The sequence below is a fragment of the Falco cherrug genome, chromosome 1 (genome assembly GCF_023634085.1).
Source record: "Falco cherrug isolate bFalChe1 chromosome 1, bFalChe1.pri, whole genome shotgun sequence".
Lineage (NCBI taxonomy): Eukaryota > Metazoa > Chordata > Aves > Falconiformes > Falconidae > Falco > Falco cherrug.
In genome coordinates, this window is record NC_073697.1 from 33,657,430 (window position 1) to 33,677,950 (window position 20,521).

Sequence of the window (20,521 nt, forward strand, 5' to 3'; positions counted from 1 at the left end):
GCAGGAAATAGGATCAAATTTTGAGGACTTGCTTATGAAAATCAATCGGCACCTAGGTGATTGTGTAACCTCTCTATTTTTGCAGCCTCATTTGCCCCGCTTCTTCCATCAATCCTTTTTTCAAATGAGGATATAATTTTGCAGTTATCCCAGAAGTAGGACTTCAGAGTGTCCTCTGCATTTCCCAAGACTCAGAGGAACAATATTATTCTTAGAAAAAAAACCCAAATAACCAACCAAAACCAACAAGCTAAATTTCATTTTTAGTACATCTCATAATGTTAATTTCTTGTGCATTTTTACATAATGTTAAGTCGTGAATTAGTCTAGTGTTTATTTAGGGAGTTTTGTTTCCTCACTCCCCCAATTCTACTGATTACTATCCACTGAACATTTGGCACATTGATTTTTTAATCTATTTTTTTAAACTCTCTGTTTCTGTCAAACAAGGCTCAGAGATATGTAATTCATTACATTGTATAGGCTTAGAACTTAGGAAAGTGGTGATTTTCTGAACTATTTGAAATTTGGCCATTACTGTTTATATATGTGATTTTTAACTTGTACCAAATGGTAGATAAATCCCTTGCACAAATACTGTTTGCAGCTATCTTACCAAAGACAGTACTTTTGTTTTATCCCTATTTACAGTTGTTTTCATTTCTTACACTTCAGAAGATGGATATATGAGGCACGAAACCTAATCACTCAGTATTGCGACACAAAAGTAAATCTATTGTCTATTTGCAGAACTGCACAGACATGCATCTTTTGAACTGCTGTCAGAAGCATTTTTCATAGTTCAAGTTTATTTTCTCTTTGAGTATTTAAAATTTGATTGATGAAAAATCACATTAGTGGTTTAACTGAAATACTGTCTCATGTGCTCTCAAAGGACTTCCTTCCAAAGCTTCAATCAAATTACTGGAGATGGTTTAAAGGACATAGGAGCTGAGGGAAGAAGCTAAAATCAATACAGCCTAAAATTCATCATCTGATTTTTGAAGTTACTGATTCTTGTATATCATTTTAGGACTGTGTTCCTATTAAACCTGGGACAAAGCAGCACTCCTTTACTTGCTAGATTATGGCAAAAAAAAAAAAATGCGTAAAGAAGCAGATATTAATGAGAGAAGGTACTGGTCTGGAACTCCAGGTGTCTAGGTCAAATTCCTGACTCTGCTGCATGCCACCTCAGGCAAATAGCTCGGTCTCGCTGGGCTTCCATTCCCCATCTGTCAAACAGAGACAGTGGATGCATCCTTCTGCCTGGCCTTTGTCTTGCTAATTTGTATCGTGGTTCAGAGGAAAAACAAATGTTTCTTAAAGTGTGTTTGTATAGTACCTAATACACTGAAGCCATTAGGTACTTCCATAATACAGTAAGGGGTGATAGCCTCCAGGCAGGGGCATTTTTAATATGTGTTCTGTGAAATGGATTTGCAGCCCACTTCAGACCAGTCCTAAAATGTGTTGAGCTTTCTCCTGGTCTTTTGGCAGATTATAAATTTTATTGTTTGGTTATCATATTGTGGTTGCCATAAAGAATTAGCACTGTCAGCACTTACCGCCCTGAGGTGTTTTGTTTGAGTTCCCCCATCCTGCTTACCCTCTCTACTCACAAACACTCTTATAATAGAGCATTATAAGTAACTAGCATATACCAACTATTGATAGATAATGGCTTTTTAATGGCTTCCATTGCATTGCTAGTAATACAACTTTTGCTTTTATGGCTCTTTTGCATTTCATGAACTCACAGTGCCTATGAGTGCTAGGACTTGATGGAAATTGAATGGACATAACAAAACGTGTTCACACTGTCTAACTTAATCAGGTCAAAAATGTAGCCAGAAGAGGGCAGTTCAGGGCAGAACATGCAGGAATTCTGCATCTTCACCTTCTGATGGGACATCTCTGCAGCACTATAGGTTGAACTGAGGTAATTTATACATTCAATTTAAAGAGGGAAGTTGGCTGCTAAAACTCATGTGGCTTCTTTACCCTTTCCTCCACTATAACACCTTTTTTATTAAGATTTTTTTGTATTATTCAGGTGGGTATTTCTTTCCAACACAAAATCTTCACTATGAAAAACTGTGCAATTTATAAATGCCTGCAGATGAGTTGAGGTATGTAATAATGTTTTTAGCATCATATTTTTTACATGGAAATGCCCTCTGAAAATCTTCTGACACGATCCTTTAACATTGAATTGTTATTACAATAAGTAATTCTTTTGTCCAAAATTAGTATCTGGAAAGAAGTAATTTGTCATGTGTAAAAATCTGTGCATAGTCGTATTTTAATATAGCACTTAAAATGGAAATGAGAACATGAAGTATTTTGACAGGCATTTGGCAAAGTTGGAGATTATTCAGCAATGTGTTTCCTCTCTTTAGATTAATTTGGCCATTTTGAATTAGTGGAAAGTAGTATGTATTAGGGTGGTAAGGTGAAAATTAATGTGGTGTCTCATGAAGATGGGCTGAGTTACCATGTTTTTCATCCTTTTACTAAAAGTTCATGCATCATAAAATCTTGCTTTCTGTGTTCATTATACAGGTATTAAATAACAAACTGTCCCCTTGGATGTGTGATGGTTATATGAAAAGAACCTCTGGCACTGCAATGAATTGTCAATGAAATGAAGGAAAGCAAAATACAGTTGCCTAAATTAGAATTTATTTGTGATCACGACCCAGTCCTATAGGAAATACCACAGTACTTAACTACCCTAAGTTATCAGAACCCCAGAGGATCCTTAGCTACATTAACATGGTACAAAATTAGGTCTGGGAGGAGTATCTGGATGCCAAATCACTGTCTCATCCTTCTGCAAAGTATTACTTTCCCAAAATATGGCCTGAACTCTTAGTATTTCTCTTCTTAGATGAACAGCAAGAGCAGAAGAAGAGTTGGGGAGCTGTGGGACAGCTGTTGTATTAATTACATGGGCTGGTAGTGTTTCCTCTTATGAGTATTTGAATGTAGAGAAATTAAAAAAGGAATCTGGTAATGCCACATGTCCTGAATCTTTAGCTCTCATTCTCAGTATTTACTTTGCATCACAAACTGAATTTTCAATTCAAAAAGAAATGATGGGGAGAATCTTAACTGCAGCAACATCTCTTTTCCCCTTCCTTCTCAGTCTCCTTCCTCCCGCCCCTGTTTCAGTCTCCCTCCCTCATTATAGAATCACAGTTAAGAGTTCTTTTAAGTCAATTGAAATTATTTCTTTTTTTGTTATTATTTAATATACTTCATTGTGTTGCAGGATGTAACAGTATAAACATAGTCTGTTGGTATTGGCGTGTGGCATCATTCTGCTGGTGACACCTGTCATGAACAAACACAGAAGCTACTGCTCCATACCAGCAGCATAGGTCCTAACTTGGAGTACCTGCATATTTTCCTGAATGTTTGGGTCTTTTCTATTATTACCAGTGCACATACTTAGTATTTTTCTTTGCTTGCTGATATCCCTCCAGTCTGTCAATATTTCTAAGCTAGTCACTTAATTTAGACTCTTTGTTTTTCCATCTGTAATATGGGATAATAATGGTGCTTAACCAACTCTGTTCAGCTCCCCAAAATCTGTGGTTAAAACTTTCTCAGTTATGATTGCAAAAGATGAACCAGAATTGTTTGGCTGACCATTACACAGTGTATGACAGAAAGTGACTGTACCAAAGTGTGAGAATCACAGTATTTCAGCTGGTGAACTCCAGTTACTCAGAGCTAGGAACTGCCATAAATGAAGGAAAAATGAACAGAAATCAGAATGAAAAAGCAAATCAGCATATCAGAAGCAAAGCATGGAACCCCCGCCATCAAATAAGTGGTAAGAATGCTTATTTCTCATTAACTGGACTTGGCTTTTACAATCTGAAATGCTAGGTCCTGGAGAATAAATTTTATTATAGATCTAATGCTAATAATTATCTATTATATATCTATTATAGATCTAATACTAATAATTAGATACAGTAATTGTCGGCATGTCATATACAGTCTGATGTGATAGAAAATATTTAACTGAAAAAATCACAGTAATTTTTCTTTTACAAGAACTAGAAATATGTGTATTTTTAAAAAGGAATATTCATTTCTTCCTGAGTTCCTTGTGTTTTCTCTTCTATTTTAGTGTTCTTTAGAGTTAACACATCCAATTACAAGATGGGGACAATGACAAAGCTGAAAGGTTTTGAGTTTAGCAGCAAAGTCTGCCTATGTCAGACACACATCAATTTACATGACACAGGAAGGTCAAAAATCTCATTATTATTTGCAGTGTTTATGACTGCCTTCCTAACCAACAGCTTCAAGTGCTGAACTGTAGGTGTTGGAAAGCCATCTGATCTGTGAGACAGTTTATTAATTTGAACTACTTGATATTGCCTAAAGCTATGAAAATAGGGGTATGCTAAAGAACATTATTGTAATTATTCCATTAGGAATCCCTTCAATTATTCAGGTGTTTTAATCACTTGGACATTTAACACAGTGCTAAATGATAATCATCCGATTAAATACAGATTTGTATGGAGCTTTGATGCTGTTCTTTGCTGAAGGACAACATAGGGAAATGCAGACAAATTACTTAATCCTGAAGAATTGATTAATCTTGAACTAATTTGCTAGAATTTAAGAGTTGTTAGAAGCATTGTTAGAACCTCTGAAATTTGCCAGAAAATCTGAGAGAGTTGCTACAGAGCTGTGTTCTATATTCATGGCTTTATAGTTATATTTCCAGCTTTCAATGACAATGAAGATAACCTTGCAAACAAGCTGTAAAATGAGGGAATAACTACATAGTGCTCTTTCCTTCCATGGGCAAAAAATAGTGGGTTTTTATATCCAGAAATAATCACAGTAATCTTCTAAGCTGACCTTCTTCAGGCAGAGGTCTTTTTTTCACCAATAAAGAGATCACCACTAATATTTAACTACTCTAAAATTCCATCTTATTTTCCAGATTTGTCTACCTTCAGTTTCTACCTTTTGTGTCAGGCTTGGTACATGTCCATCAGTCTCAAAATTTTTTTCATAATCGGATCACTTTTCCATTTATGAATATCTTCACAGAGATATGTAGTCGTTCCTTAACTTCCTTTGTAGTCATCCTTTGGAGTTACTTCTCTGTTTTTGTGGACTCCAAACCAGAATGTTGTTCTGGTATAGTCTTAGGGGGTTTTGTCTGAACAAAGATAAAGTCTGTATTCTTTGTTCCTAGAAGTGTTGTTTTGCCTTCTGCTGAACTGAAAAAAAAACCCCACCAACCAGACCCGAGTTTATCTGGTAACAGTAAAATGTCCTCCTGATTACTTTTCCATCAATCTTTCCATTTTTCTGTATAAGGAATTAACAGTGTGCTTTAAATTGCTGATAAAATCATTGATGAGTTGGACCAAAAGGCAGTCTCTTCTTCATTCACAGGTGTATTCTCATTAATGACTGACCCCTACCATTTATGTTTAATAGGTTCTTAACTATGAAACAGTAAAACTTAATGAAAAGAGACATAGTTGAAAGACAAACGTGAAAGCTGATGGAGATGATCACACTAGTGACAACAGAGCATGTAGCCAAGGTGCTATATATCAGACCTCTTTATATTACTTGATAGAGAAGGGACATAAAAATACCCATGTCTAAGACAGGTAACAGTTATAATTTGCTGGTATCTTTTCGGATTCCTTGGGTTCATAGCAAACTAATTGTTCAGCTCTCAAAAGATGCAGTTACTTAATCTAAAGTTTATTGTCATTCATCAAAGATGAACAGTTTCCAGCTACCCTGCCTTCATAAACACTATAGAAATACGTAAAATTTTACCTTATTTTCCATCCTTTATTAGCACAGTCTAGCTCCAGTCTCACTCTTTGAAAGAAAATTATTCTTTATGTGTGTATGTGCCCAAAGAGGAAAATGAGAAATTATTCTTATTCATTAACAATGTGAAATAACTGAGTTTTCTCTAATTTAATAAATATAAAGATGAGCCTTTTTTTTCTCTCTCAAGTACATCATCCAAATGATGTAAAATCTGCTGAACTGCAGAAGTGTGACACTACTCAATTACAGCTTTTCTGTCTCTTTCCTGCACAGCTTTTGTGCAGTAAGAGCACAATATGGAGATTTCTGAGAGCTTACTATTTCACCAGAAAGTGACAACTTTGATTTTCTGGAAGGTAGCAGTGGAATAGTTATAAGCTTGCGAAGTGTCTTCTGTCATTGTGAAGTGTTAGAAGAAGGTACACTGTTGATGGAATCTGGTTTTGTAGTTTCTGAGTACCCTGTATCACTATTCCCTTTGAGGATTTCACACTAACGCTGTAAATACCCTGTCACTGCTCTACCTGGACAGGCATTTAACATATGTTGACAGTACATAATCAAACATAAACCCACACCTTGAATATTCAGAAATTGCAAACTTTCATTTTTAAATAGTGCTAGCCTGGTAAACCACGTTAAAAAGCTGTTTTTTCCCCACAAGTAATACTATAATCAGCTTTTCCCTGACATGATCTCATGTAAATATATCACTAGATTAAGGCCCATGCTGATAAAGTTCTTTCTATAATGAAAAGTTCTGTTTTAATATTTCAAGATTATTTTGAGGAAGAAAAGGCTTCAAGTTGTTCTGGTTATCTGGGAAGTATTGGGAACAGCATATAGTCTATGTTGTACACTTTGGTTACACTATGCTCCAGAGGGAATTTTGGGTGGACAGAAGCATGAAAACAGAGTCCTATGCAAGTGTGTAAGTGTACTTATACAAGTGCATCAGTGTACACTTACGTGTGTAAGATTGTTTGTAATTCAGCTTCAAAATAATTATTCTTATATGTGTTTGAATTTGAGATAGGGATTAATAAATTGATGAGACGCTACTAACTCCTGTGGCACTCTTTCATCCATGCTTTTAGTACTGCATAAGAATCATTAGGCTATTATAGAAAATCAATAGCTAGAACATGGCTATTAAAGGGTTTTTCTTTAGTTGCTGATATTCTGTGTGCTAATTACTGAGGAAAGCTGTCGCTTTTAATGGTAAACCTACAGTTGTTAATTGTTTGGTAACCCGTTTTGTGTGTTTTCTGTTCAGTTTCTCTTAGAAATTGCAGCCATGAAAGACACCACAACTATCAGTTTTCCTAACTGCCCTATTAGTCTCTCCAATTAGGCCAAGAATTTAGAAGAAGGAAAAAAACGTTGTTATATGTAGCTGTTCCAATGGAAGACTGAAGGTATTGCTCTCGTACAGTGCTTCTGCTTTCCCTGTTCTGTGACAAAACAGGAAATTTCTGTTGCTATTTGCTGGTAGGCACATTCACAACAAACACTAAATCTTTGTAAAGTAAGCATTTTAATTTGTATCAGTGGCCCAAGTGATTGGGGGGGGGGGGGGGGCAGGCATTCAGCCTACTAGATGCTGATTCAGCTTGAACCTACATTGCAAGTATTGATCAGCTTGGCCTCTGGGTATTTATAAACAACTTGAACCTTTAATATCAATGGCAGATGCAACCATTTTTGACTGCTGTGCATGTTGTATTTTGTAAAGACTAAACGCTACTGGACAGCCCTAGAAATAGAGGAAACTACTACGTAAGAATGGTACATGTCTCTGAAGAGCCAGTTTTAACTTGCTATCTGTTAACAGATCCAATAGTTCTCGAAAAATTAATCTGCACGAGGCAGCAAAATCCATGCCACTTATTATTTGAACTTACTAAATAGTAATGTCATTAAATACCGTATGTAAAATGCAGTCACTACAAAGCTGCACAAAAAGGCTCCTCCTATTACCTTTTTAAATAATAAATTACTTTTTTTGCTTGGCAGCATTGTTTCTGTCTCCTGAGTTCGTCTCAGCTTACCATGATGTAAATTTCCACTTGGTAGAGGTTTTAGTCTCATGTCAAAACCATTAAGGAAGAAATACATGCACAAAAGATAGAATAGATTCAAATGATAATTTATCAGTGCTTGATAATCACCTGAGCCTGATCTTGCAAAATGTTGAAGGCTACATCCTTCTGTTATCTACAGTAAGAGCTGGAAGTGCTCAGCATATCACAGAATCAAGCCTCGATGCTTATGTGGCTGCAATGTAGTGCAGTTGATTATATTCTGAATTTATATTCTCTCAATGTCTGTTCAATCTTTGAGTTCATTTATATCTAGGAAAACACAAGTTATATGAGAACACTTTCATAAGAGTAAGATTTTATGACAAAATATGAAAGCCTATATTGAAATTCAGAAATATCTACTATTATTTCATCTGCTTAATAACTTTTTTCACTTTGCATATGTATCCAGATAAACACACAGCTTTAGAGTCTGTCTGAAAATACTTCTATTGTTTATATCTCCTATTCTATTGCCCTTGAGATGTTTATCATTATTTTGCTGAGCATAAGGCAATAAGCATAAAGTTTAATGAGACAATAATTTTCAAAATTATTTTATTTAGTGCAACATTATATGGCAGCCTAAAAATGAAAGTTTGTATCCAATCTGTATTGTTTTCTCCAAAATTTGGAAGATCATTAAAGAGTTTAGCTGATACTTCATCAGGGATCCAAGTGACAAATGTGTTCATACTGATTCATATGTGCAGTGTACAAGCAATGTGTACATCCCTGGTAAATGAGACTTCTATGTCTTTTGGAGGAACTGTATGAGTTATGTTCTACTGAAATATGAAATCATAACAACTTCCTGTCTACTAGTTGATAATCAATCTTATTTGAAACCAAAATGAAATATGAGACCTTTTTGCTTCCTTTCCCATGTGTATTGTGCAGTAGCATTCCTGTTTTTCCTCAAGTTCCTTCTTCCATGACCATATTATGGCTAAAACACTTCTCATGGTCAAATCAATTTTTCGAAGCTTCTGATTTCATCTATTCAATTAATTGCTCAGGTGCACTGCCTTTTCCTTGCTTTTTTTTTGTATTTTTCCATTTTAACCATTTAAAGGACTTTATTTACCAACATTACTTTGTAGAATCTGAAATAATTGAGATTTTGTTCCTGTTCATGAGGGAGTAAAATACAGCAATGATGATTGCTTTGTAGCAGGTAGGAACTTATTTTGTAGATGATTTATTATAGCATTTTCTTATTCTAAGCTGTTTATATCTAAAAATACCTTGAATGAAGGAGACCATCCCTTAGAAATAATCATTTCAGATACTAGTAATAAATTGTTTGTAAAAACAAGCAGGCAGAAAAGGGGGTCATTGAAATGTTTTGTCATTGTTCAGTTGGCTTCGTTTGTTAGTGCTGCCTCATCTGCAGCACCTTCTCTGATAAGCTGGGGGGGGGGGGTTGATAGGAGCTGGAGGTTTGTACCTTTCTTGTTACCGGTGCTATGCTACCACTAAGTGTTACTCACTGCTGCCAAAAAGTGGCTGAAAGATGTAACATCCAGTAGATAGGAAAGGAACCTTCAATTGCGCTGATAATGTACTTTGTTTCTCTTGTATTTAATTTGTCTGTGAAAGCTTTGCAACCTAATTCAATATGCATTTGATTACTTAGATGTTCATAAATAAGTCACTGTCCCCATGAGGTTTACTGGATATGTTCTTAATTCTGTGGCATTATAAAAAATAAATTAAAAGGATATTTAAGAGCTGAACCCCTTTTCTCTGTCCTGTGCTGAGTGATCTATAAGTATGGAGGAAAAAAATATGTTTACATGTTCTGACCAAATTAATTCTTGTTGCGTTTTGGAGGCTCCACGCCACAAAATAAGGATGGGTGATCTGTTTCATGGTTCTTTATTTATAAATTACTTGTATATGATAAAGGTCCACTAAAATAGGAAAGTCCAGATAGTTTCTAGGGATATTTTGACAAATAATGAGCTAATTAGGAGCCTGAGCAAAAGCAAAATGTAACACTATCGAAAGTAGTGATTATCATCTGAAATGGAGCTCCGATAGTTGAGAGTTAACTGGGAGTCTTCTGCTGTTTATGTTAACAGTTTTGAGCACAACAGATGTTGGACCCGTAAGAGAAGTCAAAGTCTGTCAGGGAGCTATTATATCCAATCCATGTAATAAACAGAAGACTACTTTAAAAATTAATACCTCTCACTGTGTTGCAGCAAACACAAGCACTTTTATTATACAGAATGTTGCCTACAACTTTCTGATGACTATAAATTGCAGAATGTAATTAATACTGCTATTGATAAGTAAGATGACTTGTAAAAACCTGTAAAAGTAATGACTTAAACCAAGAACAGATAATTTCCATCAGCAAATTCTAGCTGCACTTTCTCTTCAGAATTTGTTGGCATGTCCATATGTTTACAGAACTTAATCAAATAATCTACTTATATTTGTTTCCTCTACTTTTTATTCAACCTCCCCAATGTCATACGCTCATGATATTACCTTTGATACAGATAACATGATTTCACACACTATTCAGGGCCAGTCTCACATTCTGTTAATTCTAAAGTAGCAACCTGATCGATCAAGATTTCTAACAAATTATACACAAACCCATACCATAATTTGTATACAATGCTGCCATAATTAATCTCATGTTTGAGTTTTCAGACTTCTAAAATAGGTCTTTTACTTGTAAAAACATGATGATATACAAATGTAAGAAATAGTACCTATTTTTATGGAGAGATATCTCTGCCCATGGCAGGGGCTTGGAACTAGATGATCTTGAAGATCCCTTTCAACCCAAACCATTGTATGCTTCTGTGTAAGACTTCAATATATTCTTCCTGTGACAAAAAATAAAAATTATTTTATGTCATATATTAGGAAGTTAAAAAGTCCAATACAGTCATTAATTCTTCAAGAGCTATTGCATTGATGACACTTCCAGGTATGTTGCTACCCTTTCTTAGTATCTGAACATACCTTTCTCACAAATAAAATGGATCGACTTAGTATATAGTCTTTGCATGTTCGTCTTACTCAAGCCATCCCTCTGACCTCCCTCTGCCAGTGTCCATCTCAATGGCAGAGGAAGGACCTCTTCAGTTTAGAAGTACCCAACCAAGGCAGTCTTCTCAGCTGGCTGGTACTACTGAATAGTTTTTGAAAAAAAAATTTTCTAAGGATCACTGATGTGGTGCCTTTCACAGCAGTAGACTGTTCAAATTCGCTAATGTAAAGTTACCTATGGAAAAAACCCCTGTTGGGAATAACTAAAAAGTTAATAGGGCTTGCATATCCTTCCCCCCCTTAGTTTCTCCATTTGTGCTGTGATTTTGGAAAATGAAAGGTTACTCTGTACCTGTAATAAATTATGTAACAATTAAGCCTTTGACATACTGGCAAGAAAGCTTTTTGAGAGCCATAAAATTTTTATTTTTATACCACTAAATAGACTGTATTTCTCTTTGCTGAGAAGTATTTATTACCACCGAACATCTAAAAACCCCTGCCTCTTTAACAATTGGGGTAGAAAATATATGCACCCCAGAAAAATGCTAAGACCAAGCAAGAATTTTTGATTACCATTAACAATGGATTAACTTCAAAATCCTTTCTGCTCGTATCAGAGTCACTGCCATCTCTCTTATCACTGTAATCTGACAGGAAGGTAAACCCTTCCTCTCAGTTTAGTTCAGCTACTGAATCATCCAGTGAGAGCTCATCCCAGTATATCTATAACCCCAAGAGGGCTCATTACAACGTGAAATTTCTCTGGCACAGTGGAGGAGCTCTCTGAAATTCCCACCCACAAATACTTGCTCTCGCTTATGTTGCTCATTGTTCTTGCTGCAGTCAGATAAATGTTGAAGATGTCAAAACGTGTTCCTGTCACCTGCACTGCCCACAAGCACTGTGACATGGCATGCGTGAACACAGATGTTCTCCTTCTAATCCAGGCAACCTGATTACAACCTGAAATCAATTATTAACCTGCACTGTCCCACCAAAGGGTACAGAAGAATTCCAGGGCAGTTCTGCCCCACTATTCCTATATCTTTTATTTTATCCTAATTTACAACATAGAGATTCACCATGCATGAACAGGCAAGATCTATAGACATTTTATACATCAAGGAGGATGGCCTTTTTGAGGTGAGAAAAACCAAAGACAGCAGTTCACCCTGTATTAGTGGGATATTTTCGAATGCTTCCCACAAACATTTCAGAGAGAATGGCACCGCTCAACTCTTCACTAAGTTCAAGTTACATTACCATTTACTTCTTTGTTTTCTTTTGGCAAAAGCAGAACCCAAAAATTTAATTGATATTGAAGTGTACAGGAAGCTTTTGATTCCTGGTATTTATCCAATAGCCTTTTTTTTTTTGCCTATAAATAGACTAGCAAATGTTGAAAAGGATAAAAAAGTGTTAACAGAGCTCAAGTTAATGCACCAGCAAAATCTTAGAGAGCACTGTACAATGAGAGTAAATAAATAGCTGATATATTTTTGCTTCCAATCATTTTCTGTTCCATCTTTTACTTTACAGAAAGAGAATAAAATTTTCCTTTCCACTCACAAATCCTTTCTTTCCTCTTCCAAAACTAGATATCGTAAAATGCTATTAAAAATTACTGCTGAGAAAAACAAACAAAAAAACCCAACAACCAAACAACCCAAACTCTGCTTTTTCTTTGAAGCATCTCATTGTAATATTACTTAATATGTCAGCAGTCACCCACACATTCATCCAGGACTGGATTCCGTAAGCTTGCCCTATTTTTCAGTAGTCATTTCTTAATTTACAGCTTCAATCTCTAGCAGCCTAAAGTTTACAGCAGACATCACTGGTTTAGCCTAGCTTCATCTCTGACATTAAAGAGTTTCTTTCTTCAAAACCCGTACGAGGCCACATAGTCATCAGTGAATGTTCTTGAAATAGTTGTGCTAGAGTAATTGATTAATGCAACTGATCAGTTCTGTAAAGATTCCCCCAAAAAACCTGTGTAGATGCCATGCCAGTTTTGACTGTTCCATTTGGAATATCCCTGAGACATTTCTCACTCTGTAATGAGGTCCCTGGTCTTTCCAACTGCTATTTCATTATCAAGTGAAGAATTATATGGTTTTCAATAAGCCCACCCAAAATTCAGTTCCATATTTCCAAAGTTCCAATCTGATTAATCAATATTGAGACAGTTTGCATATACGCTGTTATTGAAGCCATGTTCAACCCAGTTGAAAGACATTCCCTTGTAGCTCCAGTAAATATTGCTCACATTTTCTGTGTGGCATCATGTAGCCCTTATATGATTCATCAGCTTGTGACTCTCTGGAGTTTTTAACTGACATGATTTAGATCACTCATAAAAAAAGTTATTTAACCATCAGGAAATGATTATCAACTTTTTATACAAAACCCCAGCTTTATTTTTGGGTGTAACTGATTAGAGGTGAAATCTGATAACATGAAGTAGTGAAAACCTGCTTTCTTTAGGCGGTCCCCACCTCCTGCATGGTTACTGCTGCAGTAAGAAGCTTGTCTTCCCTGACCTGAGGCATTTGGTCAAGATGCCTGCAGATTCCCAGTTACTTCCACAGTAACACGTTAGGGCTCAGACCAGAGGCATTCCAGGGATTTTTACAGATCATTTCTCTATATCTGTCTTGTTGATACTCCCACTAGTACACAGCTCTGCTTATTTTCTTTCTGACCTGTTTCACTACTCACTCCCAGTTGGTGGATCTCCATACCCCCAGATCCTGAGGTTGCAGTAACTGAGTTGCAGGCTGAGTAACTTCTAGGTACCAGTCCTACACAGGTGCTCCCTGAACGACTGTACGGATTTAATTTGAACACGCTGAAGGGTTCAGCCTCCCACTGATCACCCGCAGTTAATGTACTCACAGAGTGCTCTTTGGCTCCCTTTTTAATTTTGTCTAAATTTTTCAATATTTCAGTGTATTAAGGGAAAGGAAGGAACCTGTGCAGCATGGATTGAAATCCTTTCCACACGTGATAATTTTCTCATGTTACTTACAACGTGACCAGATTTTCTCTAGTATGTCGTGTAATGAATTTTTACAGTCCTTGCACCTATAAATGTGGAATTCGCTACCAATCCATTTACTTTTCTCAAAGTTAGAGCACATGATTTGCAGCGAAGGAGGTAAATCAAATGTATTGCTTCAGAATAGTGATGTCAGTTCCTTTTATAAATTAAGTACTATGGATATAATGAGGTGCAGTATCGTTTGTTTGGAAAAAATCAGTGGTGCCTTGAATTTTACTATTCTGCAGCATGAGTTTATTTTAAACTCACTGCAGAATTCTAGCATAATGATTAGTGCTGCAAAGAACATCTGATTCATGTATACTTTTATTATAGAAGAAAATTGCTATGGAGTTGATTAAGGTTTGAAGTAGGGAAACAGATATGGTGTAATCGGAACCCCTTGACATCTTCTGAACCATTTTAAGAAAAAAATACTTCCTTCTAGAGTTAAATCTCAAGAGAAGCTTTTCATATCATGGCAAATAAGACAGTTTTCAGCTGTACGTAAGAAAATCCTAAAGATTTCAGCAAGGGTTCTACCTCTCCATATCCTCTGGAGTAGCGTAATTGAATTTGTGCTTTCATACATCTCATCTCTGGCAAAGCTCCTCTTTATTCTTGTCCCTCCTGAAGTCCTTATTTGAATGTTAATGTGAGGGCATATCCAGCAAACCGCCCCCCCCCCCCCCCCCCCCCCCCGCACATGAGCAGTTGCTCCAGGTCTAGACAGTATGCACTCCTTTTTGCTATCCCATCATGACATAATTTTCCCAGTTGCTTGCTTCAGCTCCTAGGCCTGCTTCCCCATTCATGCTACCTTTGGATTAATGAATCTCTGCGATGAGGCAGCTCTGAATGGGCACTCTGAGGAGCATGACGGAGTATGTGGTGAGCACTAGCATTTGAGCTGGAGGATCAAGGATTTTGTAGTTGACCTTTTCATGGGCAGGCAGCTTCTCTGAAGGCTTATATCAAGAGGACTTGAACTTAAATTATTTCAACAACACACTCAAATTTTGGCTGTTTGGAGCTATGCTACATGGTGCTACATTCTCGTGCTGCTGGGCATAGTGTTGGCTTTCTCTTTGCACTGGCCAGGGATGATACAGATGTGTTCCACCAGAGATGGGTGACTTTCTGTGGATGCTCTGCACAGACCCCGATCAGAAGTGAACCTCCAGTTTTCAGAGGGATGAACTCTAGGTTCTAGAGTACATTAGTTTCACTTGAAGACAGAATGTAGAAATATCTGTGAGCATTAGCATTGTCTTTTAAAAATAGCTGTTACTGCTATGCAATAACTAACATTTGTGCTTTGCTGTTGCAACCCAAAATTCTGTTCCAGGAGTCATTTGGAAATCCAGACTGATTTTTTTTGTGGTGAAAATGTGTTTCTTAGCACAGTAAAGCACCAATATAAAATTAATATTTATTCTGAGAATGGCATCTTTGAAGGATATGAAAGCTGTGAAATATGCTTAAACTGGAGAAAGTTTCTTTGCTGAAGTTTCAGAATTTTCAGAAACTCTGTTACTAGATTGAAATTCAGCTCACTATGGTAGTGGCTTGTGATGGGAATACAGCCATGGCTGGAATGCTCTGTCATGCCGCGGGACTCAAAGGACCTGATACCAGCAAGTACTGTTCCAACAGTGTAAATTCAAGCCTGTTCAGTTCTAAAGAGCAATGGGCTTGAAATATATCCCTAGATATGAATCTGAATGAAAGTGGTCCCCTTTACTTTGGCTGCCTAAAAATTGGTTATTATGACCTATGTTTCACTGCCATTACGAACAGAATTCACTGCTGATTGATAGGCTGTTTGCAGAGGTGGAATTAGTATGCTTAAAAAACTCCATCCTAGCCTGTGCTGATAGACCTGAGATGTCTCCATTTGTTACAGTTAGGTACGCGGTTTGGTATGTGACATTTTGTGCAAAGCAAAAGAGTTAAACCACAGTTCAAATGTACACAGGACATTTCACATACATGAAACATGCAATTTTATGTAATGGGCATTAATTCAGTTAGGTGGAAAGCTGACTGATTAAAAACCCTTGGAGTTCTAGTGTCTTTTAAAAAATAAATTTCAGGAAATGAAAACTTGTTCCTTGATTGTTTTGCAAAATCAATAGAAACTGCTGATGCAAATACACACAGTAAGGCTATGTGTTACATCATGCTTGCTTTCTTAAGGAAGCAGTGAGTTTACAATTAAGAAGTCAGCCTTGTTTCTCAAAGTCTGCTCTGTACTGTGACCAATACCAATTATTTTTTTTTCTTTGACTCTTTCCTGACTTTTGTCTTTAGAACTTAAATTGTGTTTAATGTTAGATTCAGATTGAGGATGGCAGCACAGTGTGAGGGAAAAGGAGGGGAGTAAAATCGGGGCCACTTTGTTGTCCTGCTGCTGGCTGGGCGCAGTTACTGTCTGTAATTAGAGTAGCTCCCCTGGTGCAGCCTGTGGCCGGCTGTCAGAGGGCTGCTGCGGCTTGCCATTTGGTTCTGTCCTCGGCAGCAGTCATCTCCTCGGCATCTCAGGCTGGAGCCTGCTGAAAAGCAAACGGGAATGATGTTTAGGACTCCTGTGTGACCTTGGAGTAGCATAAAATTCCTGGAGTACTGGGTAGGTGCCTTTTCTTGGGTTTGTGGCACTGGAGTAGGGCTTTGGTTAGGTCCTAGTCAGCGCTGGTTGTTGCTGCTGGCCCCTGGCTCCTTCGAAGTGGCAGTCTATCAAGAAAAATAATGTCATACAGAAATTTATTGGTCTGCCTGTGTGATTCAGAAGGTAGTGTAGAGAAATGGTCCCCAAGTGTACAACTGGCTTTAAGTGGTTCAGCTGCTCTTCTGCATTTGAGTGACAGTGGTATTAAGGCAGCACAGAATCCCAACTATTCATCTTTTCTGGGTAAAGCAGCTGTCTTTCAATAACAGCTAGAGGAATGCAGCTCTCCTCTATGACAGTGATGTAAGGCAAGCTAAGATAGGAAGGATAATAGGTTCATGCATAGAGGATTACATTATTTCCTATACCTAAACAACTGACTAAGGTAAGAGGTAAATAGTTATTACCATGTAAAAATATCCTATAATTTATATCATTTAAGTAAAATAAATTTTTTTAAATAGTAGATAAAATGTGATTTTTCCCCATCTGTATTTTTTACAAATACATTAATGTTCCAGATAAATAATTCAAAACAAAAGAATATGAATACAATAATTCGATCTAAGTTAATTAATACTAAGAATTTATGAGCTAAGAATAATGGTTAATGAGATCCTAAAGCTTTTCCCTTTATCCCCAGTCTGTCTCTTCCCTTTTCCCCCCATCTCCCTTACCCCAGCCTATGGATTTAAGTTGTGTATATATGCTTCAGGAAAACTAAAGGTTAAGTTTCTGTTTAGGATGGAAATGTTAGCCTCTGAGAAGAAAACACATGAAGGGAATGAAGATTTGCAACAGTATCGTCAGAAGCCTGCAAGCTGCAAGAAATTGCTTAGAAATTGCTGCTTGATCAAGCGAATTTTTGCCTGGAAAAGTTTGAGCTCTAAAGGTACCTTTCCTACTGAAATTTTTAGTGTAGGAGAAATTGTTGTCTTTCCATGAATTCTGAATTTTTGATACACTGGTATTACTGAATTTAGCATCAGTCAAGTTACAGGTACAAAAAGTCTCTGCTGTCTTCGATCTATTGTGTAAAGAGATTAAAAATGGTACAGCTTTGATTGAATGTGCTTTATCATAATGTGATATAAATAATGGTACTGAATGAGCCTTCATTTTGTAGCACATCAGAATACATCATCTGCAGAAAAGGTCTGCAGAAAAAAATAAACCTTCAATCAGAAGATAAATGAATAAATGTAAAATCCCAGCAATTAAATGCATCAACTTATTGGGGCCCAACCCAAAAATCTGTTTTGATAAGTAAAACCTCCTTTGATCACTGTCAGAGTATATTTACATGAAAATTACGTGGTCAATCCCTTTGCCTTTGAGGAAATGGAGAAAGGTAACATCCTGTCACTTTCATACATCATGATGATATGTACTGTATTTATTAATAAATACTGAAAGAAATGCTTCATTTTAAATTGGAAGTTGGCTGTGAAATAGCTCACCAATTGGAAGTTTAACTCTTTTATGAATAATAAACTGAAATGCAACCATCCTGAAGTGATGGTTAATCTGCTTCATGTTATTTTCCTCAAGAACATATACGTAGTTAAGGATTTGATTCAGCAGTGATCCCTTTTTTTACCATTATATTTGTACTTTGCAGTATTATGTAAAAACAAAACAAAAAACTGCCCCAGACAACCCTTTTGTGTTTTGGCAGCATTTTTCATCACACACACACACGCACCCTTCTCCAGGTCCTCAGTATACTAAATTTGTGTCAAACAGAATGAAAAAAATGCATGAGGTTGTTTTGTCATGAAGACCTAAGTCACCATATCCTGAGTGATTTATTATTTACACATTTACTTCAAAGGATATGCTCTAGTAGCTTAGTTTCAGCATTTAGAACCAGTGAGCTCGTTAGATGCAACCTACCTCTGCCTCTGGTTTTAAACTGCCCTTAGCCCTGTATTATCCAAGTAAACAAGTGTTCGATATGACTTTTCATCTAAGCATGATCATTTAGCTATTCTTGGCCATTCATTTTTAAAGCTTTAGGGTAATATTTCCAACAAATGGCTGTTTTAATCACCGTACGTGTTTGATTTCTGATTACTGTATCAGTTTGTACATGTAATTCCCTGCGCTTTCATTTACTTTTTGTATTGTTACCAGAGCTAATGAAGCCAAAATTAATTTCCTGTAACCCTTTCAAAACATTCATCCTTTTGTTCATGGGAATTTTAGATTTTTTTTTCACTGGATGATTTATTAGCAATCTCAGTGGGCTAAGGAATCAGCTTTCTGGAAATGGTGTGGGAATCCAAAGCGACTTGAAGTTGCTTTAACCTGAAGTTAATAGGTCTGATTCTTCAGTACCTTTAAACCGGCTAATTATTTGCCCCTCTGGAAAGGGTCTTAAAACAGTCAATAAGTAATGAAAGAATTGAAGATTTATTTTGTCTTGGTAAAGTGAATCAGCAGATCTATGAATCACTGCAAAACGAGGCTCAGTTAAGTTACTCTGGGTTACTCCAACAGAGACAAAATCAGAATTTGACACAGTTTTAACTCAAAATGAAGCTATTGATTTTGCTTTATCTAGTACCAAATGATAGAAAGCATATTTCCATAAGGATACCTTTACAAGAACCTTTGAATATTTATCAGGATCAAGAAGACTAACATCCTGAGGTACTTTCTTCAGCACTGTTCTCTTGTCCAAAGTGATCCACTGGCCAAGTAGGTTTTCTTGGCTTCAGTGCTGGAGCCTACTGACGTCTGTAACACAAGTTGTATACGGCGTATCCTACTGAGTTCCTGAGCCACAGCTAGGTAAGCTTTCATGCATGTAAACGAGCGGGGGGCATTTCTAAAACCCTCTAGGCATGGCCATGGAGATGTTCATCCATTCTCTGGAATAAGTTAAGGCAGCAAGAGGTCTGCTGTAATTTAACCTTCCTCCTATTAGCCATGACACTGCTGTGGTAGCTCCAGAGCACCTGGCTACCAAGATACTTGGTCAATACCTACTGTTTTCTGTCAGCAGGATGAAGGTGGTTTACAAATGGTATTGTGGTCGCTCCTTCCCACTTAGGTATTTTTTTTTGTGCAAATCATATTCCCCATTGGTTGTCTTAAGCTACCTTACTGGTAAAATGGTATAAAAATAGTCATTAGGCAGTTAAAGCTTGGAGTTTAGTACTTAAAAAACAATAGAAATGTTCCTGTTGGTATTTTTAAAAATTAATGAGAACTATAAATACTGAATTGTTTGGTAATTCACTGCCATTACAATAATTTTTACCTGGAAATACTGTAAAGTAATGCATAATTAATCTTTCTTTTAAAACAGATTATTTCTGCTATACAATTTGATTTTCATATTTTAGTTTATTTGTATGATTTTGAAACTGACTTTGTCAACATGTTGTTTTTACTTTATAGAATTAATTATACTTTCAGAGACAATTTCCATTTATGAATTTGGAGCAGGCAAATAAATACTTGATTTACTGCAATGTTCAGATGATTTAACTCTATTTTCAGAATAAATAGTCTTCACTCTTATGAAAAAATCTTAGAATGCCCTAGCACTGGTGATGTCTTCTTGCTCTTCCTGCTACAACATCCCCCATAGGAATAAGAAGAATATTATAACATAGATACAGGAAACACTCAGCCTTTTTCTATGCAGTATTTAAACAGCATGAATTTAATGCAGTAGTGATTGCTGCAAAGGGAGAACAAGAGAATAAATAAAAAAAGAGCCTTACTGTACTAAAGAAAAGTAAATGGAATAACATAGTTGTCAACGGGAAGCAATTCCACACTGAAGACACTATTTTAGTCAATGCTCGAGGCTCAGTAGTGTGACCAATTCCCTCACACCGTAGTTTCAGAGAGCAG

General features: G+C 36.5%; 1 protein-coding gene across 2 annotated transcripts in view; it reads left to right on the plus strand.

Moving 5' to 3' along the window:
- Positions 1-20,521, plus strand: part of KCNIP4 (potassium voltage-gated channel interacting protein 4) — a 429,973-nt gene that overhangs the window by 27,371 nt on the left and 382,081 nt on the right. The window contains exons 1-2 of one of the 2 annotated variants that reach the window (XM_027799853.2): positions 16,474-16,612; positions 17,395-17,543. The exons of the other annotated variant lie outside the window; for it this stretch is intronic. Coding sequence (XP_027655654.1) covers positions 17,396-17,543 — 148 coding nt within the window. The 5' untranslated portion in view covers positions 16,474-16,612; position 17,395. Of the gene's footprint in view, positions 1-16,473; positions 16,613-17,394; positions 17,544-20,521 lie in introns of those variants that run through there. 2 annotated transcript variants of the gene reach the window in all.